This window comes from Chlamydotis macqueenii, chromosome 2 (genome assembly GCF_036417535.1).
Source record: "Chlamydotis macqueenii isolate bChlMac1 chromosome 2, bChlMac1.mat, whole genome shotgun sequence".
In the NCBI taxonomy this organism is placed as follows: domain Eukaryota; kingdom Metazoa; phylum Chordata; class Aves; order Otidiformes; family Otididae; genus Chlamydotis; species Chlamydotis macqueenii.
The window spans coordinates 47,733,266-47,755,531 of NC_141557.1; the positions used below are offsets into that span (position 1 = coordinate 47,733,266).

Sequence of the window (22,266 nt, forward strand, 5' to 3'; positions counted from 1 at the left end):
TGTGTGTTGAAACTAAAGCATAATAACTTTTTCAGACTTTAAAGATCATTCTTAAGCAAAAGTTACTGAAACAGTCGAGCTTTAAACTAGAAATCACTTGGACCATTTGCATCAAAAAGGACAATGAAAATACAACAGTGCAAAGTCTCCAATGAAAGAACCAGCAGTTCTGTGTGGTACTTACTGAATTTTGTGTACACATTTAACATGAAGTTAACAGAATTTAGTCCTAGATCGTACAGAGAGCATCTGCAGCATAGACTTGTGAAAAGTCCATAAATAATTCCATTGCTCACATTCTTCTGAGACAAAACAGGATTAATTTTAATTCTTTTCTTTATAACACTTTCAGTATCAGTTATTACTTCATTCTCCAATTACTACTTTATAACCAGAGAACAAATGGTTGTGAGTGAGTGATGCTTTTTGCTACTTCCTTTAACCTTGGTTTTTTGTTTGGTTTTGTTTGTTTGTTTGTTTTTAATACACACTCCTACATCAACAACATACCAGGGTTTCATTAGTTAGGAAAGCTAGTTCCAGTTTGAACTCTGAGCTTCCAAAGTTGTAGTGATCTTCTCATTTTGCTAATTCTACTATTTGTTCTTAGCTGATGATATATGAAACACATCAAAGACTAAAGGTACTTCACAGGGTTTTTCTTCCCACCATAGTTTTCATCAAATAGAAATTAAGCCTCCTCAACAAATCCAAACCAAGAATTAATCTTTTTAATTAATTAGTTACCATGAAGCATTTCAGATCTCATTCATAAACTCAATCTGTGTGGAGTTTTTTATTTTGCTGTTTGGTTTTGGTTATTTTTTTTTATTCTTGAACTTTTCCTTCTATTTTTTTTCTACAAAGAAAAAATCAAGAACCTTTTATAAAATAATGAAAACATGCTCAGGATAGGCAGACAGTTTGTACACTAAACTGTACTGTAGGGATTTGATGTCAAGCTGCAACAAGAAATTTAAAATAAGTAATCTCCATTTATCTTATGTTGAAAGTTTGTTATACATGTATACTACAGTCTTTTCTTTCTACTCACTTGCAGGTGTTGGTCCCTCTGTAAGTTAAGATCTCTCTGAACAATCTTCCTTAAGAGTAAAATTTTGGTTTTGAGCTTACTTTAAAAATTCCCCATATGCAGGATACATAAAACCTGCTTACAGAAAATGTACAGACCGTGGTTTCCATTGCAAAGACACAAACACATTAAGCTTTACAAATGATAACACAACAGAGTTAGTTATTCAGTTTCTCTAGAAATTTAGTCAGCCTCAGTAGAACAATGAACAACTATTTTATTTCAAGGTCTTCTCTCCCAATTACTTCAAACAAAGGCTTTTTCCAACTTTCATTCTAACCCTTTGGTATAAATTAGTTTAGGCTAGCAAAAATACTATACCTCGAAATCTGTTTTTCAGGTATCTTTGTGGAGTGGTTTCACTGACATCTCTCTCACTTTCTTCAGATCGTACTGAAGCAAAAAATTCTTCCAAGTTTTCACCATCCACTTTAGCCAAGCAAAAACTACTAAATTTCAAAGTGCCAGACCCTTCCAGTAGAATCTAGAAGAATAAACATATTACAACATACAACTATCATATACTAAAACTGATGACTGTTGACATTTCTAACACAAAGTAAAAAATAATTCATTAAAAAAAAAAATCACAATCTCAAACCATTTAAGTACATAGAAATGATCACTATAACCAAAAACACTGAAAAGTTTTTAAGTCAATACCAATACTATATTTTTCTTGTAACAAAAAAATTACAGAATCTCACAATAGAACCCTTAAGAGGATTAATGTGCACTTTTGTTTTCTCATTATTAAATCTATATGAACAACAGTACTGTCGAAAATAAAGTAAAATTAGAGTAGTATAGGAAAATAAAAATGTAGTTAAAAAAAACACTGCTTCATTTAAAGGGAAAAAAGTGAATCTTTCTAATTTTATTTAACAGAAAATTCCAAAGATTTTGTTCAATGATAATGAGAGTTTTGTCTATGCAGTCACGGCTTGTTCTCAGAATTTAAAACTTCATAATTCCCAAAAAGTTGGTTGGAGAAATAGTCCGTTCAGTCAGATGAGGGCAGAGAGGGCAGAAAAACAAACAAACAAAAAAAAACCAACAAACCCAAACAGTCTTACTTTAGCACTCTGTATTTTGTTCAAAGGAGTACTTTGCAGCAACATTCTTCTTTGAAAGAATACAGAGTCATCTCCATTATGCTTTATTCATACATTTTTTTACTGCTTTTGGAACCACAAGTGACAGAAGCTGAGTATAGCCGTGCAAGATTTTACAAAAAATTAAGATAAGGACAACTTGATCACTTACAGATCAAGATCAAAAACAATTACTGTTAATCAAGAACTTTTCGTTATAGCCATATTCTGGTTATCAAATAAATTAAAAACAAACATGGACTTTGACAAAACTATACATAAATTCCACACACATATACAAATCAGAAACTATATAAAGATTTGTATTTTATGCAAGAGTAATATGATAATTTAAATGACATTTGGAAATAATACAGAAGTTACTAACAAAGAAAGTTTAGTTAACTTTACTCCCTTGTTAGTATTTTCTATGACTTCAAAATATTCTGGATTATGATAGAATAGGTATAATAACAAAGTTATATGTCCAAGGACCGACAACTTTTAATTCTCCTTAGTTAGTTTAGTTATTTTATCCTTCATTAATTCAGACCAGTACACCAAATCAAAAGGAATCTATCACTTTGTATTAAGTATACAATAGGGAAAGAAATTGGTTATATCACAAAATAGTCAATCTATAGACTTGTTTTTCATTGCCTTCATATGTATTCTGAAGCTCAACTGGCCTCCAATCTGAGGTAAGCCTCCTCCAAACAGTAAAACAGAAGTAATGAATTAAATACTAATGGTGTACAAAGTAACATGCAGTATCCCCTATAAATAAAACTCCTCCATACCTTTTCAGGTGTCAGTTCACAAAAGACTATCCCAAGCTTATGGATATGGTATAAGCCAGTAACCACATCAACACCGAATTCTCTCACTACATCTTCAGGTAGATGTTCATCTTGAGCAATAACAGATTCTAGAGAACCACCTGAAATATGTTTACACATAGTCAGCCAGTGCATATAAAGAAGATGTCATACAAATAATTCCCAAGGACATTATATAAGTTTTTTCAACAGATGTCAAGTAAAAATCATTATCAGATTTCTTGGCATAATTACAATATCCAAAATGTACTGGAAAAAAGAAAAAAAAAAAAAAATCCCCACCAGCCCCTCCTTGTTGGTGAGAACAAGGTCCAGCATAGCACCTCTCCTCATTGGCTCCTCTGTCACTTGTAGGAAGAAGTTATCATTCACGCATCCCAGGAACCTCCTGGATTGCTTGTGCCCTGCTGTGTTGTCCCTCAACACAGTTTAAAACATGCAGTCATCACAATTAAGAGAAAGCTTTAAAAAATGTCTTTAATTGATTGACAAGAATCTATTAAAACTCAGTGAATCACTTAATGCAGTTTTGACTCCTCAGAGCTCCCAAATTAGCATCTGATGTACTTTGGGCCCACATGAGACCAAGCTATGCAGTCTCTCACTCACTCCCTCCACCCTTCAAGGGAATGAGGGAGAGATAATTTAACAAAAAGGCTCAAGGTTTGAGATAAGGACAGGGAGAGGTCATTCAAGTTATCATTACGGGCAAAGCAGACACAACTTGGGGAAAAATATTTATTTATTAATAAAACCAAAGCAGGATAACGAGGAAAAGAAAAAAACAACTTGCCCCTACCCCTCCCTCTTCCCAGGCTTAACTTTATTTCAATTAGCTCTACCTCCTTCCTCCGCTAAGCAGCACAGAGGAGGAATAGAGAATGGCAGTTATGGTCAGCCCATCGTATGTCACTTTACGCTGCTCCTTACTCCTTGGGGGAAGAACTCCTCGCATTCCTCCCCTGCTCCACCGTGGGGTCCCTCCCACAGGCTACAGTCCTTGATGAACTGCTCCGGCATGGGTGGTTTTTTCCACAGGGTGCAGACCCTCCAGAACAGCTGGCCCACCACAGGCTCTCCACGAGCCACAGCCTGCTTCAGCATGGGATCCTTCACAGGCTGCAGCTGGATCTCTGCTCTTCCATGGGCCTCCAAGGGCTGCAGGGCGACAGCCTGCCTCACCATGGGCTGCACCACAGCCTGCAGGGGAATCTCAGCCTGGAGCAACATTATTCCTCCCCCTCCTTCTTCACTGACCTTGGAGTTTGCAGCTGTTCCTCTCACAAGAAATTCTTCACAATCAGGCTCAGGCAGATGCCTCTCAGGTTCTTTTCACATCTCCTCTCTTCACTTACCTCAGCCAGGCTGGGTCAAGTCAAGCCCAGACAGCCACCACTCTCTGCACCTACTTCCTCTTCTTCACTTTTTTTTTCTTTTTAATTTTTCCACTCATTAAATACATTATTGCAGAGGTGTTATCAGGGAACATTCTGTGACCAATTGGCTTGGCCCTGGCCAGCAGCAGGTCCGCCCTATACCTAGTTGAGTCCACTGTACATAGGGGAAACTGCCAGCAACTTCTTGCAGAAGCTGTCACCATAGCTACCCCCCCCAACAAAACCAACACAACATCTTAATATAAAAGTCAAAATACTTCTACTGAACAGTAAGAAAACTTATATAATTTACTACTAGCTAGAGAATTTCCCTTTGATTAAAAAATTAATTTGTATCAGTGCCATTTGTGCACTGTAACTTGATTTGCTCCTTGCTCTCTTTATTATTGTGCGCTGTAAAATTAACAGCGAATGACAAAGCTGACAGTTCTTACAAAACTTTTCTCAAGTTATTTTTACTTAGCTACCTTCCAACCATTCAAAATTTGTTTTTAAGTTCCCCTGATTAGCCCTACCTCTTCAACTATTAAAAACCAACATTATGTCACATCAATTAACATATAACATACATATGCAGTGAAGCAGAAGGGAAATGTGATTTCAATTGATTTCTACAAATGTTTCCAAAAGTAAAAACATTTTTATATACAAATAGGATTCTCAAGTTAATAATCAGATAATTATTAAGCTTTTTCAAGGGTCTAAGTATTTGTTATGGAGAACGTGTTATAAGAAATCTCTTACAAATACTCATTCTATAAATTTTTCTCTTTTGAGCTTATCTTACCTGAGCATAATTCCAATACAAGCCAGAGATGGTTGCTGGTTTCATACCATTCATGAAAGGTCACTATATTCTTGTGTCTGATTTCATGAGTCAGACGAACCTAGAACAAAGTTTTTAATATATTTAACTGAGGGGAAAAAAAAACAACCACAACAACATATATGGACCTACAGCAGTGGGGAAAAGACAATACAACTTTACTCTAGATGAACTACTTGTTCTCTTACCTTTTCCAGTGCACTAATTACCCTCCAAATGTGTTAGTTTTACATGTATGTTGAGGAAAGATAACTTTCCTCACATTCCCTGCCCGACTCACCTGTTTATAAAAATATAGAAAAAAAAAAAAAAAGCAAGTTCCCCAATTCAAAATTAGAAGCACTATTTAACCTTCTTGCATCATGAAAACAATAACAAACTGGAAATCAGAATTTGGAGTCAAACTTGCATTCCTACTTTCTTTTACATTGAGAACACAAGTGTGAGACCATATGGTGAATACAGTAAGATGAAGTAAAAAGAAATTTTCCCATCATTCTTAATCTTATCAGTTAAAAGCAATCATTCAAGGGTCTCTAGAAATTTCTATTTGTATTATACGTATATGGCCTCATCTCTATGAAGCCTCTGTATCTTGTCAGAGTGGTATGTAAGGTGTCCCTGATGACCTTCTAAGATAAATGTGCTTCTATGAACAAAATATTTAAATTTAGCAGATTCAGTAATCATCCAATAAATTATAATTGAAACAATGACAGGGAATATGAAACTGTACTGGCTTTGCATGGCAAGGTTTTGGTAGCAGGGGGCTACACAAGTGGCTTCTGTGAGAAGCTGCTAGAAGTTTCCCCACATTGGAGGGAGCCAATGCCAGTCGGCTCCAAGACAGACCTGTCACTGGCCAAGGCAATGGTAGTAGCACCTCTGTGACAAAATATTTAAGAAGGGGGTAAAAAAAAAACTGCTGGGGAACAGCAGCCAGAAGAAAGGAGTGAGAATATGTGAGAGAGAACTCTGCAGACACCAAGGTGAGTGAAGAAGGAAGGGGAGAAGGTGTTCCAGGCACTGGAGCAGAGATTCCCCTGCAGCCTGTGGTATAGACCATGGTGAGGCTGGCTGTTCCCCTGCAGCCCATGGAGGCCCAAGGAGGAGCAGGAATCCACCTGCAGCCAGTGGAGGACCCCACACCAGAGCAGGTGCATCCCCAAAGGAGGCTGTGACCCTGTGGGAAGCTCCTGGCAGGACCTGTGGCCCCGTGGAGAGAGAAGCCCACACTAGAGCAAGTTTGCTGTCAGGACTTGTGACCCCATGGAGGACTCACACTGGAGCAGTCTGTTCCTGAAGGACTGCACCCGATGGAAGTGATTCACGCTGGAGCAGTTAATGAAGAACTGCAGCCCGTGGGAAGGACTCACGCTGGAGCGGTTTGTGGAGGACTGCCTCCCGTGGGAGGAACCCACGCTGGAGCAGGGGAACAGTGTGAGGACGAAGGAGGAGCAGAAACAGGATGTGATGAATTGACCGCAATCCCCATTCCCCGTCCCTCCAGCATTGTTCCAGGGGAGGAGGTAGAGAAATTGGGAGTGAAGGTGAGCTCAGGAAGAAGTGAAGGGTGGGGGGAAGGTGTTTTAAGATTTGGTTTTATTTCTTATTACACTACTCTGATTTGATGAGCAATAAATTAAATTAATTTCCGCAAGTCAAGTCTGGTTTTGCCTGTGATGATAATTGGTGAGTGATCTCTCCCAGTCCTTATCTTAACCCATGAGTCTTTTGTTATATTTTGTCTCCCCTGTCCAGCTGAGGAGGGGGAACGACAGAGCAGCTTGGCAGGCACCTGGCATCCAGCCAAGGTCAAGCCACCACAGAAACAAAATGTATCTACTGGAAGTAGAAAATATTTGAAGTGTCTAACAGTATCAGTTTCAGTTTCTTTTCTAGAAAGTAGCATTTGTCTAAAACTTTGCCAAGAATTTACAAAACAGAATTGATTTACCTTAAATGCTATTCCTTCATCAAAAATAACTTCTTCTTGGTAAGAAATTGATTATTTACTGGAAGGTACTACTACCACTGGATTTGCACAACTGATAACAAAATAAAGGAAGTAACTGTTTTTACAAGTTCTCTGACATATCACAGAAACAGTAAGCCTGTAAACATGGGTTTATGCATGTGATTCAAACAAAACCAAAATCAGATGAAGAAATAAATACATCGAAATAAGACTCTATTTAAAATATAAGAATTTTAAATCTTAAGAAGCTGATCTAAATGGTGACAAACTCCATGTAAAGAAGCGTATGGCATTTTTTCTTTTATATTACCTGTGCTACAAGGATTTTGGAAGCTGTATCTTTTCCCACATTTAGCAGGAAAAAAAATCATTACTTACCCAGTTTGCTATTTCAGCTCTTTTGCATTTATCAGTGCAAAGAACAGCAACAAAATTAATTGTCCCCTTTCTTCTTCCTTTATAAACAACTGTCTTATCTCCTCTTCCGATCTCCTCATACAGAATGAAGTTCTCCATACTCAGGGATGCTTTACAGGCAATGGACTGGAAAATGGTATTAGTCTCATAAACAAATAAATCTTTAAAGAAAATGAGAAAGAAGGAAGCGTTCAAATTTAGTTATTGATGTATAGGAATTACCCTCCCAATTTTTTAAAGCAGGGATTATATACTTTCAGCAAGATCAAATGTAACTACTTTACGTAAGGTCTCCTCTCAATAAATGTGATCAAAAGTTTGAAGATAGTATTTTCCACTTCCAAAGCTCTTAATACATTCAAAAAGTTACAGATGGGTCAGTAGCTACAAATTCTACATGTTTTATCCACATATAAAAGTCATACTACCAAATCTTAAATTGTATGTTTTATATAAAACTCCTGTCCAAATGAAAATAGTCTATACTGAAAGCCTTGCCAAAGAAGATTGACATTTCTGCCCAAGGGCACTTCAGGCAAACATGCCTCTGCAAGTTTTCACAATATAATTTAAACCTGCCAAATAACTTATTTAATCAACGTAACTGAAAAACACAGGCCTTTGTGACTATTAGTGTTCCTACCAAAGCTAAGCTAAAGGTAGCTTTACGAGTTATAGGACTCAGCATTAAGGATTTTTCATTGACAGAAACAATTCTTTGCAGATAGAGACTGTGTAAATTTGTTGGCCAACATTATATTGTGGGAATCAGGGATTCCCACAGGAATTTAATTTATATTTGCAACTGTCCTTTTTGTCTCAAGAATTGTCTATGCTTTAATTCACAAACTGAAACAAACTAAACAATCATCATTTGGTGCAAATCCAGGAAGTGACGTTTGTACATTTAAATAGTTATATGCTTTTCATAAAAGTCTGGTTAAATTCTTTGGTTCTACAATTATTTTCTCAGAGAATACTTGAAGCAATGGGAGGACAGCAAAGTACTGAAGCAACTGTAATACACAAAATAAGAGTTCTGCGTCAGTTTTCCATCCTACTCCTCGACTACTCCACTGGGTTAAGAACATGGACATACAGAATCCCAATACCAGCATATTCCAGAAATAGGACATATTGCTAACTAGTGACCACCTTGTAGTAAGTTCTTCCAGATCCAGGCCAACTTCACATCTGATGCTCAGTTCTTCCAACTACCAATTTAATTACTTCCGAGCAATCTGGAGCTGTTCTTTCTCATCTCTACACAACTTCCTCCATTTTGTTTACAAATCTGTTGGTTTTTCTTCAATAAGACCAGTTCTCGATGTAGTTATCCTAAATCCATAGAAAAGCAGCATATTGGAAAGGGTCCTGCAGCAACAGGAATGATCAGCAAGGATGGAGAAGAAGGGCTACTTAAGCAGTACAGCTGCCAAATGCCTAATCACAAACCACAAACTCAAATTCACTTTACCTCTTTCATGAGACACAAAGTTCCCAGAGTGACAAGTCAAAGACCAAAATGAAGACCAGAGAATTCTCAAGTTTTCAAACAGGACTTCAAGTAAAAAATAGAACAAAGCTTTGGATAGCAGCAGACAACAATTTGTCTGTCACTAAAATACTGATTCTTGCCAGAACATCAGCTACGTGTCAAGTACAACTCAGATGATCCAGAATTTACAACATACATATGAACTTCATAATTCCAGGATTTCCTTTACCAAAGATAGATATCCAAGACAGAAGCTTTCTTCCCAAAAGAAGAAAGAATCTCACTATTGAAATTCAAAAGTCTTGGGATTAATATTGTGAATTCATTAGATTTTATCGAGCACTAAGCAAACAGGAAGGTACAGCAGTATAACATAGAAACATAGGGGTTTTTTTCTACAGTTATCTATGAGAACAAGGTAATTATACAATGAGCGGTTTGCCAAACATTCCAAAATAAGGCACAAAGATACAGCATCAGAACACATGAGGATCTCCATTTCCCAGCTTCCCCTTTCTGATGCATGCAGATTATTTCATCATTCTTTATGTCCTTTTCTGGACAGCTTAAAAAAAAAACAACTGAACAAAACAAACAAAAAACAACAACAACAAAATAGTTGCCCCATAGTGCCTTCCTCTACTACACAAAGATTCCAGAACAGCAACACCATAGAAACGCATCCAGCAAAAGAGATGGTCAACTTGCAGTCCATTCCCCAAAATGTACGTGACCACAGCCCCTTCCTTGCACTTCTTCTTTCTCAGGAATACATCAAATCTGATATGTGCACCTTATCACAATACTGAAGTATATACACCTTAGATGATGGAAGACACCTTCAGGTTGGTCATATGAAAAGCATTATCATCCACTTATGCAACAAACCATCCAAATGTATGCCAGGCTCAATGACAAGTAAGAAATATCCAGTTATCTGACAAAAGCATGTCCAATGACATACAAACGCACATTGGGACAGAGTAGTCATGGGACATTGCTACCACATGACTGGCAGTACTTGCAAATAAAGTCTCCATTAGCTGTTCTGCAAAAGGCTACAGTCTTGCATACCTGCATTTGAACAGTAATGGCTATGGCATCATTTCAGTACACAAACCAATGGAGCACGATGCATGAAATAGACTTTGAGCAGCTGGAGCACATTCATCAGTTTTGAAATAAAGCACAAAGAAATCAAATAAAATGACACAAAAAGTGAAAAGAAGTATCTCAAGACATTACAGCTGCTGTAGAAGCTTGCCATGACGCAAGTCTGAAACTCCACAGAAGCACCTAAAGCAGCAGACTTCAGCTGCCAAGAGAACCACATTTGCCCTGGGCACAACACAGGACCACAACACCAAGAAGACAAGGTTCCAGGATTTCTTCCTTCTCTTGGTGAGAGAATGGCCAGAACACTCACAGCAGCACTTACAGGACCTGAGACCTCCTGCAGCCAAAGCTCAGTGAAGAGCTGCCAGCTTGGCAGGCGCTGCACTACAGCCTCAGGGACACCGCAGCCTCCCGGCCCACCTGCCGCAGAGATGAGGGTGCCGTAATGCCGAATATCCACCCCCGGCGAGTCTCCCACCCCTCAGGAGGCCTTCAGCAGGGAGGGGGTACCAGCGCCCCCGGGTCCGAACCCGCACTCGGATGGAGGGCCTACGCCCGTGGGTGCGCGAGCGCGAGGGCGCTGAACGGACAGGGGGCAGGCGGTTGCCCTGCGCCTGCGCGCGCCCCCTACAGGAGGGGCGGAGGGCCCCGTCGGGCGCCCGAGGGCCGTTAGGCACGTGCGCGGGCCGGCAGCTGACGGCCGTTAGCCGTGCGCGGGAAGGGGGAGGAGCAACAGCTGTACCTGCGAGGTGAGGGGTGAGCAAACAGGGCGCTGTTACTATCGCCGTGCCGCCGCCATCAACCGAAATCGGCGGAACCCCGCCCCCGGGCCGGAGTCTCCCATGCCCCAATGGGAAAGAGGGGGGATTTGGATGTTTCCCGGAGGGAAACTCGTCCCTGCACGTCACCAAATACAGCCAGCGGAAGGGGAACCGACACAACAGGCAGAGTGACTCCGGGAAGTGTTTTTTTTAACTTTACTCCAGGAAGAACACAGAGCTGGGTGCCACCGGGGTCTGCCCCCTTCCTCCCCCCCGGCACCGCTGGGATGGTCGCCACCCCGCGCCCGTATCCAGGAGACGGAGACAGACGCCGGAAACGGAGTGGAGCCGCTATTGGGCCAGGAGGAGGCTACGTCAGAGCGGGTCCATAGGGCCCGGGCCGGAGAGGAGTTCCCGGATGTGGCGAGGCGCGGTCGCGGCGGGAGGGGGTGTGAGGGGCGCAGCCGCCCGGTTGCCGGGCAACCGCCAGTGCCGGGCTAACGGTCGGGAAGGCCGAGGCAGCGCGGGCCGGTCGGACGTCGTCACCCCGGGGAGGGGCGCGTGCTCTTCAACGGCGAGCACTTTCTTATGACAAAATGTAGCCCTTGAAACAAGTGCTTTAAATTTTTAGCAGTAAAGTGGCGTTTTCGCATTGTTTTTCGTCTTAGGGTGGTCTGCTATTGGGTGGGTTTAAGGCCCCTGAACAAGTCGAGTAGTGCCCTGGTTCTGGCTAGGATAGAGTTAACATTCACCTGAGCTGGGAGAACTGGAGGAGGGAGGGGGAGAGAGGGGGGGGGGGGGGGGAAGAGAGAGAGGGAGGGAGAGAGGGGGGGAGAGGGAGGGAGGGAGAGCGAGAGAGAGAGCGAGCGAGAGAGAGAGAGAGACTGCGTAATCTGGTCCCAATCGGGGCTAAACTATGACAAGTAAGTACCCTTTTATGTTGTGTGATGAAACATTTAACAGCATTTCACATGTCTTCCTAAGTTTTGAACCCAGAGCGAACCAGATTTCATAAAAGAAGTATTATATTTAACTTGAAGGATTCAGGGTTTCTTTAGGCTGTATGCTAGCAGATGGTCAGATTTTTTTTTTATTTTTACCCCTACTTTAGGAAAGATTCCAGTATTAATTTAAACCCCCCTGATAAAAAAGGGGGAGAAAAACCCCCAAACCACCCTATTTGGGAGAGGAATGTTTAGAAAGGTGTCAGCCACAAGGAGTAGTTCAATTTTGTTTCATACCTTTTCAGGCAGCGTGGGCTGTAGACACAAAGCACAGATCTGGCAGAAATCAAGCTTTTTTTAGTTACACAGCTTGCCAAAGGTTCTGTCACTGTTCAGCTGTTGAGGGGTTTGGTAGAGAGTCGCAGAACTGGTAAGAGCACAGCACTGCACACAGGTATCATTGTTGCTGGTTTATTGGATATCCTCATAGAACTGACCGGACCCACAAGCATTGAAAAATATCGTGCGCACCCGCATGGCAAAACTGCTCACTTCTTAACAATTGGAGATCCTGTCCCATTTTGCAGCATACATTTTTAGTGATTACAGAGTAGATCTGTAATTACCAGTGAAGCTACAGCTTTGAAACTGCAAAATAAATTTTCCCTTTATTTTTAATGTAAATGAGGAGTTGATTAGATATAAATAAAATGAATGCATAAGTAGAGGTCACCTGGTTTATTTTAGTAAGCACAAGAAAAGTATGCTTTGAAGAGGGATTTATTTAGATTTTAGAAAACTGTGTATTTTATCTTTGGCTCTGATGAGGGTGACCGATATAAAGAAGAAGAAATAGAATATTCGCTCAATTGCAGAACTGGTCCTGACACTAGTTTGATGACAGATCTTAGAAAAGTCACTTAATTTTGTTGTCCCTGTCCAGGAGGACAAAACAAAGCCACAATAACTATCAAGTTACTACCTTTGCTTCCAAATTTCTAGGGTTTTGGAGGAATTTAACAGAAAGAGTACAGGTTAGGGATTGGTTTTGTGCAAAGGGGATAAATATCTCATTTGAAGTAGTGAGATGGTGTGAACTTTAACAAAGTCTTTTGAGATCTTCATGTAATAGTGGCAATAGCATTACAAAGTACAGAAAGAAACATTAAAAAAGGTTTTAATAACAAACAAGTCAGAGACTTCTATGCTTTCAAATTAAATGTTTTCATTATTAAGAATTTTCAGCGTAATTAATAGCAAGCACAGGGGGACACATTGACTCATAGCACTCTTTTTTCCAGTACCTCTTAGTAAGGAACTATGGCACTTTTTGGTTATTGATACATGAAGCTTCATTACATGTCTGCGTCTTTCTCATCATCTGGAGACACAATTTCAATATACTCCAGACAGAGAACTTTCTCTTTGATTTGGTATAAGAATTGGGAATTCCCTCTTCAAACAAGTTACTTGCTTTTAGTACAGGAGTTATCTTGAAGAAATAATCTAAATACAAATCAGGGCTGTAATTATAAGACTTTTATCTTTGGCCTTTTTCTTACTGTTTTAGCCTGTTACTCCTTTAGTCTGTTACCAAACATGACTTCAAGCATTGTACTCTACTGCAGTAAGCTTTTCTGTGGGAATATTTTTCAACATTCGAGAACAGAATGCAAAATACTCTCTCCGCTGTTTGCACCATTTCAATACTCTTAGCAGTCTCTACAGCAAACTCAGCCTTGCTATTTGCCTGGCTATTATATGGGATGGTCAGATGTAATCAAATTCTTGTCCTCAAATAAATATATGATCTAATTTAAGGTAAACTGAGATCTTGTGATTGAAACCACACAGTTCAGGAATGCTTAAACACTTCGCTGCTCTACCCTCAGTGGGTGCTATGGAAGCCTCTGACATTTTGCCAGATTCCCCAAAGTCTGACTGGTAACTTGTAATACTAAGGTATGTTTCCGTGTTTTGTTTTCCTTTGGTAAGAAGGTCTGTTCTTTAGTTTGCTCTAGTGCCTGTCAAAGATGCTGTACATTTCTGTTTTATTTTCCCACGTGTGCTAGGTTTTTTCCCAGCTATCATGATTACTCATGCTCTATCCCATCTTGCTAGTACATGGTGTTTCTTTCTATTCCAGACTGACCCTATTCTCAAGAGAGTTTCTATTCTCAGTGTCCTGAGTATGATGATTCATTTGCTCATATATAACACTTCTATGTTGCATTTGCCTTGACAGTTCTGTCATTCCTGGGAGGTATGAGGCCAGTTTTCTGGTCTTTGACCATTTTAGCAGGATGATGGACATGAACATAAGCACATCTTCATCTTGTGGTTTTCATTCTCAGATTGTTTTCCAACAGCCTCTTGAAACTAGCACATCCTTTCATTGTGTGTGTGAAATTTTGTGTGTTTTTCTTTATTTCTGCGTTTCTGTGGTAAGATTAAGGTTCTCATCCTATGATTTAGCCACCTTGTTTTTCTGGTACAAGGCTGCTGTATTCACTGGTCCTTCTCAAAGTCATTAAATAAATTCAGATGTTACAGTTTCAGACTCGTATGCTGCCGATATTTGGGAGTAGCAATGATTTTTCAAATTCTTTTGCTAGCTTCTGAGATTCTTCTTTTTGGAAATTTGTTTTCTCAATCAGAGAGTTGACCTTTTCACTGCGGAAACATTATTGCAAAACAGTTCTTGCCGATGTGTTTTTCTCACTGATGAGCCAAAAACTAGTGGTAGTTTCTTTTACAAGAACAGAGCTCCAAATCTCACCTTGCTGGATCAACTTGTAAGGTCACATATACTACATATATAGCATGCTTGTGTTGCCTCTTCCTCCATTATGGTTTCAATGCTTTGCATATGTCTAAGTTTTGAAAGAGATGTGGTAAGATACTCTGCAAATGATAAGACTCTCTAAGTTAATACTTTTAAAGGTTGGCATATTAAAAGCTACTTTTACCTTCCCAAAATCATAGGATTTCCTTGTGAAGTCAGCAACTGCCCTATATATGAGGAAGTAAAAAACAACTTCCTCTCTTTTTTTGGTGTTTGTATTGAGTTTTATCTGCTAATGAGATGGGGTTAATTGTCATGGACTACCACAGTTTCTGCCAGGCATTCCTCATGTCACATTCCTGAATATCATCAGTTCTGGTGCTGATTTGTGAGGCTGGCTGGCAGAGCTGATACTCTTCTGCTGCAAGGTTCACTACTAACACCATCTAACAGCATTGTCAACACCAAAGCCTACCTGCTGGCTTCCAAAATACGATGACTGACTTGTTCATCCAGGAAGGCTGAATAAGCCTTGTCAAAATCTTTGCTTTTTCAATGCTGCTTATGTAATTTTGAGATTATCTACAATTATTAGCCATGCTTTCTTTGTATTTCAGTGTTCAAATTATTCCTTATTTTAATGCAATAGGTAGTATGTAAAGCAGATGCTGTACTGGTTGAATTATTTTCTTCTGTTCTAGGTGTAACATTGGGAGGACATCCCATGTTCTTCAAATACATACAGCAGTTTCAACTCATGCAAGAATCAAATGCTTTCTTATTGAGTATACAGATTCACCATTTCAGCTGAAAGCAATGGCTTTTATGTTGCATATTCTGAAGATTCAGCCTGTATGCTCAGGATATCCTTTGAATCCTGATTAGAATTCACAATGTCTTGAAGGTATTATCACCATTCCACGCTGTAATTTTCATTTGGCTTTGCTTGATTGCGCCCCACCTCCCCGTTTCATGCAAAATGCATGCCTAGCACATTTATCATTATCCCACTATCTTGCATTTAACTTCTTCTTTGTTTGTGTACTTATCTTCACTTCTAATGCTAATCTGAGCTTTACAAACTATTTATTCCAGCTTGCATTTCATTAATGTCAAATATGTGCAGAAACTCATAATCTGAGTCATTGTTTGCTTTCTTAATGTTTTTTTTCAGGCTGTAAGCTCTGGAATAATGCTTTCTTTTGCCATAATTATTATATATGATCCTCTATGCAGGGCATTTGTAATGAGTTTTCTGTTTAAGACCTTTTATCTTCATTGTATTTGTCTCCTCTGCTTGTGTTTATGCTTTAGCTTGTGCATAAACTTTAACTTTTTTTTATTTAGCCTCTCATTGTCTTCGTATTCTTTTTCAAATTACATGTTTCTGCTCTTCTTCAGTCACATTCACAATAACACTTCAGACCAATGCCATAAGCTAGTACTGCTCCTGAAAGATGCAGCCCCTTTACAGGAAAGAAATTTCCAGTGGAGAAGCAGTTGAAGAAGGAGAAAGCATTGGTGCTGGCTGATGCTACCTGAAGGAAGCAGAGCCCTGAACAAGAAAAGCTTTTCTGCTGATTTGATTCTTACAGCAAAGACAACATTGTATACCTTGTTGTAGAACAAAAAATACCCAAACAAAAAAAAAAAAAAACAGAAAAATCCATCAAAGCTACCCACATTTTTAATTTTTACATGCTTAGTCAGACAACATAGAAGAATCTATGTGATTTGATATTCAAGTAAAAGCAATGACAGCTTTACAGAAAACACCATTTAAACCTGATGTTGTATAGACAGCATTATGCAGACATTTAATAGATTCTTTAGAGGACTTACAGCATTTCTTAGTTCATGCTGATAGAAAAGTGTGAGAAACGGGGCCAGTAACACCACGTATCAGCAGGAAAAAGAAGAGAGAAAAAAAAAAAGAAGAGGGAGCACCATGACTCCTTTCTTTTTAAATCCACAACACAGCTATTCAGAAACACACACATGGGATATGTTTTACTGATTTTTATTTTTTTTTCTTCTTCCTTGGATCATTTGTTCATGCCCATTGGACTTCACTTGTTCTCCAAGATTAAAACCATCTACTGTACAATCATAGCTGCAATTGGGATCTTCAGCTGACAAACTAACAAGAGATTTCTGAAACTGATTTTTCAGATGCTTTTAAAGCAATATTGTATTCTTTTATTATTATACAGGGATTATAACGGAAGTTCTAGAGACAGCAAGTGAGGAACATGCAAGAGAAGCAACAGCGTGCTCACTGGAAAGCGTATTTGAGAAGTCTTCTATTTAGCAGGGAGGAAGTATAAAGTCTTTTCTAGAGATGTAATCAAGGAAACAATTAAGAATGAATGTGATAAATATCATGTGATAATCAAGAAGAGAGAGGGAAATTGAGAGGATAATTAAGAGACAGAGAGATGAGAAATCTAGGGGAAGATTTTTTTAAGTGTCTGGTTACTGTATCAATCACCAGCTTTGGAATTGCTAAGTACATGAATTGAGGTGGCGGTAAGAATGCAACAGAGTATGTTTATGTGCACTGTAGCACCATGCAACAAAAAATCATAAGGAGCATTTGGTGCAGCAACCACCAAAAAGCTGCTACTGTATCCCATGACCAGGGTGCAGACACACACCTTACATGTGGGCACCTGGCAGTCCTGTAGCCCAAAGTTCTCTCCCTGATGTACTCTCACACACTGTGTTTGTGTATAAATAGCGCATATCATTGCCATTTTCCTACCGTGAGGGACTTCTGCTCGCTGTAACAAGACTCTTTTCAGTCTCAGCAGTACGTCTCAAATCCTTGTTCCTCATGGATGTGACAGGTCAATTCGTTCTCCTCAACAAGACTCCATTCATGTAGACTTATTTCTCTCTGTTGTTGGTGTGGATCTTCACTTTTCTACTTCTTGTTTTTCCTTATGCCTGCACATAATTTCTGTCTTCAGGTTTTTTCAACATTGGGTTTTCTTCCTGGGCTCTAATTCCAAGATGCCTTTGTTGTATCTTCCTCTAGTTTTGTGGAACTAAGAGCTCTTTCTTTCCTTTTTTTTTTTTTTTTTTTTTTTTTTAATCCCTTAACAGCCACCTTTGCTTTTTTTTCCTGCTTCTCATTGGCATTCTGTAAGCACAGAGCAAACTCTGTTCCTCAAAACAACTTCTCCTTCACTGTACAGACCCTTCCTCCTCACTGCTGTCCTGGGGTTATGTTACGTGTTATAACAAGGGCCCAGCTGCCACTGAAAGGCTCAATTCCTTGTTTGCAATCACATAGTCTTGTTCCCTCTCTTGTGCAACCTTTGTCACTCATCTGACTCCATTGTTAACTGTTTCAGGAATTAATCAGAAAACTATCCTTTTTTAAAGCTTCCTGATTTAGCTTGCTCACTGGCTAACCCCAGGGGCACGTGTAGACAAGACCAGGCACAAAGGAAGCAATGGGAGCACTCAACTGAAGATGAGAAGTGGAAGGTACCAGCGTTTTTAATGACACCTATGTGTTAGGCTGCCTAGCAGTAACATGAAGTTTCTGTTTTAGGGAGGAGTTAGACGAGATTACCAAGATGTTTTAAGAGTGCAGTGTTACTGAAGAGATGGTCCTGTTCCTTATAGACAAATGGTTTCAACTCTTCCTTTGTGCTCACTCCTGCTACTTTTATGACCTTAGGGTGAATCTGTTCAGTTCACTAATCTGTCAGAAAACTGAAAAGGAAAAAAAAAAAACATAGTTATTTCTCTGGCAGCTTAGTAAACTGAGTCACTCACTGAGGAATCCTAAGCACCAGAGTCAGCCCCTGGCTCCTCAATAACAAAAGTTGCGAGAGCAGCCTGCTCCTTTGGGGAGCAGCAAGCTTTTAGGTTGAGTCACATGCCCCATCTAACTGCACCCTTAGTCACTTCCCCAGGATCTGCTCTAAAGGCATGCCTGCTTGGCAGGTGCCTGTGAATCCTCTGTTCTCCTTGTAATGTGTTTCCTCTTTTCTGTCACCCAAGTGCATCTCCATCTGTGATTCTCTTTGTTTGCATCTGTAAAGTGTTGGATCATTTCTTCTTATGGGTTATTCAGTCCCAAATCCATTTACACTCGCTGGAGGTTAACACATATCCCACACTTCCGGAATCCTGTCACCAGCATGACTGCAACTTTTTTGTCTTACAAGCTGCAATCTTGAAGGCCATTCTGTTCTTCCCCTGCCAGTAAACAAAGACAATGAAACCCTCCTCCAACAAATAGTTCTTAGAGCTGCAGAAATAAGAAGTCATTATTTCCTCTGGGTTTCTTTTTTTTAAAATTACATTTATTAAGAATCCAGACTGATGCTTTTGTTTGTTGGTGGGACATGATAACAAGTCTTCTCCTTTGGGGATTTTCTGGTGTCTAAAGCATCTTGCACTCATACTGCAACTTTCTTCCCCCAAGAAGGCACGGGCAAGATTCTTCTCCTTTGTTTCTCTACCAGTCTTGAAGAAACATATATTTTGAATGTCTAACTTTCACTGTGACCCTCTGTGCTATTCCCATGTCGGTTTTCTGTCCCCCAGCGTCCCCGCAGCCTGGCTGGGTGCTTGGCCGGGGTTTTGTTCGAACCTTTTTGCCCGGCTCAGTGCTCTCGCATGCACCGGGACAAACCCAGGAACAGGTCGTCGCGGCAGCCAGCTGGCTGCACCAGCCCAGGTCATTCAAAAGCACAGATGGCCAAGGTGGCCCTAAGAAATCCAAACGCTTGGCAAAACCACAGCCCCCTTGGCTGGCCCACGGCGGACAGCCGAGCGGGTCCGCGCTGCGCCAGCCCCGCCGGCCAGCGTGGAGCCGCGGTGGGGCGGGCCGGGCCGGGGGGAGGAAGGGCCGGGCAGACCGGCCCGTGCCGCCCGGCGAAGCCTGCACCGCGGCGGGTCCCTCTGCTCCTCCCAAACCGGCCCGGGTCGCTCCGCCTGGCCGCTACCGACCCAACACCTTCCCCGAGCTGGGAAGCAGCCCGCTGACATCCCGCGGGAAGCGGCCGTGTCGAGGCGGCGGGAGCCCGGCACTCTTCGTCCCGGCTGCTCTGCGAAGAAGGCCCGGGCGCAGCCACAGCGCCGAAGACCGGGGAGCGTTTGGCCGCAGGCAGCCCAGCCAGCTCTGCCCGAAGCAGTGGTGAGTGGCTTCCAAGGCGGGCGGTATCGGTATGAGCGGTGGCGAACAGCGCTGCCCGCGCCCGCCTTCAGCCCGCCCCGCGCAGAGGCAAACGCCGCCCGCTGCGCCGAGCCCCCCTCGCACCGGCGAAGGGCAGCCGGCCCGGGCCGCGGCAGGGGGCCGGTTGCTGGGCGACGCGCGGCCCCTCCCCCGTGGTGGGGCTGGGCCATGAGGTAATGGCCGCCGGGGGGGTGAAGGGGGGCCAGCGGGGAGCGCTGTTACGACCGAGCTCAGCGGCTTCCGAGGTCCCCGCCGCCGGCGCTTCCCCTTCCCGTTGCCCCCACGGCGACGGACGGCCTCGCTGCCGCAGCACCAGCTGCCCCCGAAGTGTCCGTGCTGCCCCGCCTCCCGAAGAGGCCGCCCAGCCGGCCCGGCCCGGCCCGGCTCTGCCCGGCCCAGCCCAGCGGCGAGGGTAAAAGCGAGCGGAGGAACCCGGCGCCCCACAGCGGCCGAGGAGAGCGGCCGGTAGCCGCCCCACGTGTGCTGCCGCCCGGCCGGCGGGAGGGGTTGGTGGCCGTCCCCGGGCGCTGTTTGAGAGCGGGGAACTGAAGCGGCGGCGGCCCGGGCGGGGAGACCGGGGAGGAGGGCACATGAGCCGCTGGCAGGAGGAGGGAGACACAGCAGCCGGCCGCCCACAGCAGCCCCAGCGCTCTGCCCGCGCCGCACGCCGCAGCCCCTCAGCGGCGCGGGCCGAGGGCGAACTGTGACGGGGGGAGCAGCGGCCCGGAGGTGGCCGCCGCCGCCGGCAGCAGCGAGGCTCCCCCGGCCCGCGGGGCCGCCGCCGCCGCCGCCCGCGCCCCGCTGCCGTTGGCGGCGCGCGCGCCCGGGGGGCCCGGAGCGAGGTGAGTGCGCGATGGGGCAGGAGGGGAAAAGAGGGTGGGGGACAGAGGTGCCCGCGCGCGTGCCGCCGGGGCCGTGTGGCGGGTAACGGATCGGCGCGGCCGAGGAGGTGGCGGAGTTGGGGGGGGGGGGGGGGGGAAACGCGCACAGGCACGGGAGCGCGGCGGGGACCGGCGTGGCCGCCTCCTCCCCCGCTCGCCCTCAGGTGAGCGGGCGAGTGTGGGAGGCGGGGGTCTGGAGTGAGGCGGTGCCGTGGCGTTTGCGCGGGCGAGGCCTGCTCCCTTCTCCCGGGAAGCGAAACGGAGGGGGCTGAGGAAGGTGGCAGCGGCTCCTCCTCCTCCTTGGCCCCTCGCAGCCCTCTGTGGCGGCCGGGCGACCTTCACGGGTGGGTTGCTGGGGGGCAGGCGGAGCGGCTGCGTCTTTGGTGCCTGTGCTCTTTTGTTCCTTCCGCCCCCTTAAAGGAAGAGAGGGGGTCGGGTGTAATTCTTTACCGAAGGTCAAGAACCGCTTGCAGAATTTGGCCTGTGAGTTATTTACAGGTGAACTGTTGGTGTTGTCAGTTGGAAGGACCCGTGCTTACAGAGATAGCTTTCATAGCCGTTGGGGAGGGACATACAAATATTAACTTGATTTCTTCAATATCAGGGATTATGGATAGCTTTTGGAGGTATACCTGTATTTAAAATGAGCAATTATATTCCATTATGGGTTTTTTTTTTTTTTTTTGTAAGTTTGAAATCTTAGTGTCTGCTTTGGTTTGCAGCTGATGATTTTGAACTTCATGTTTAGATAAGCTTATTTTCAGGTAAAATTAGGGAACAGTAGGAAATGTCCAAAAAATGGAGCATCTGTTAAAGGGTGGGAGCCCAGGCTTCTTTTCCTGCCTTGCCCAGGCTTTGGGAGAAGTCTCCTCTGTGAGCACTTCTCTCTGTCTTCCAGTCTGTCACCTCGTTTGAACCTTTCAGTCCACTGAGATCAAATCGTGGGTGTAATGTTTTCGGGGTGTTTTTTTTTTTTTTGTAATCAGGAAAGCCACAGCAGAAAAAAAACAAGCTAAAACAAAACCAAAACAAACAACGGTTAGGATGACCGGTTTGCCATATGTGCCTGTTTCACTGCTGTGCGTTATACAGTTTCATGTACTGTAAGGAATGCCCTGGCTTCTGACCGTACTGGAGGTGAACCACGTTTAACACAGTTGTTCCTAGCAGGGCTCTTCTGGAGTTGCCGTAAGAAGCCTGGAGGAAGGAGTGTTGTCACCCAGCCCAGGAACCATATTCACAAAGCTGTGCCTCCTCTGAGGCACTGTAACCTGTTTTAATTGAGCCAGAGCAGCCTATGATGACAACAGAGAAGAAAATCGGTTTAGAAGCACATAAGAATATTACATTAAGCCGTCATTGTAGCTATTACTTTTTCTGTTTTTCAGTGAGCATCGTTATAAGGGAGGAGAAACAAAAGGGGAAAAAGCCTTAATGGAA

At 42.9% G+C, this 22,266-nt stretch overlaps 2 protein-coding genes across 2 annotated transcripts in view; one reads left to right on the forward strand and one right to left on the reverse strand.

The window, feature by feature from the left end:
• The window catches only part of ULK4 (unc-51 like kinase 4), a 255,975-nt gene extending 244,905 nt beyond the window's left edge, over nucleotides 1-11,070 (reverse strand). The window contains exons 1-6 of the mRNA XM_086741634.1: nucleotides 11,001-11,070; nucleotides 8,800-8,982; nucleotides 7,606-7,805; nucleotides 5,211-5,310; nucleotides 2,988-3,127; nucleotides 1,415-1,577 (exon numbers count right to left, since the gene is read on the reverse strand). Coding sequence (XP_086597760.1) covers nucleotides 1,415-1,577; nucleotides 2,988-3,127; nucleotides 5,211-5,310; nucleotides 7,606-7,743 — 541 coding nt within the window. The 5' untranslated portion in view covers nucleotides 7,744-7,805; nucleotides 8,800-8,982; nucleotides 11,001-11,070. The remainder of the gene's footprint in view (nucleotides 1-1,414; nucleotides 1,578-2,987; nucleotides 3,128-5,210; nucleotides 5,311-7,605; nucleotides 7,806-8,799; nucleotides 8,983-11,000) is intronic.
• Nucleotides 11,071-20,553: 9,483 nt separating this feature from the next.
• Nucleotides 20,554-22,266, forward strand: part of TRAK1 (trafficking kinesin protein 1) — a 137,764-nt gene continuing 136,051 nt past the window's right edge. The window contains exon 1 of the mRNA XM_086742853.1: nucleotides 20,554-20,787. The gene's annotated coding sequence lies outside the window, so the exon portion shown is untranslated. The remainder of the gene's footprint in view (nucleotides 20,788-22,266) is intronic.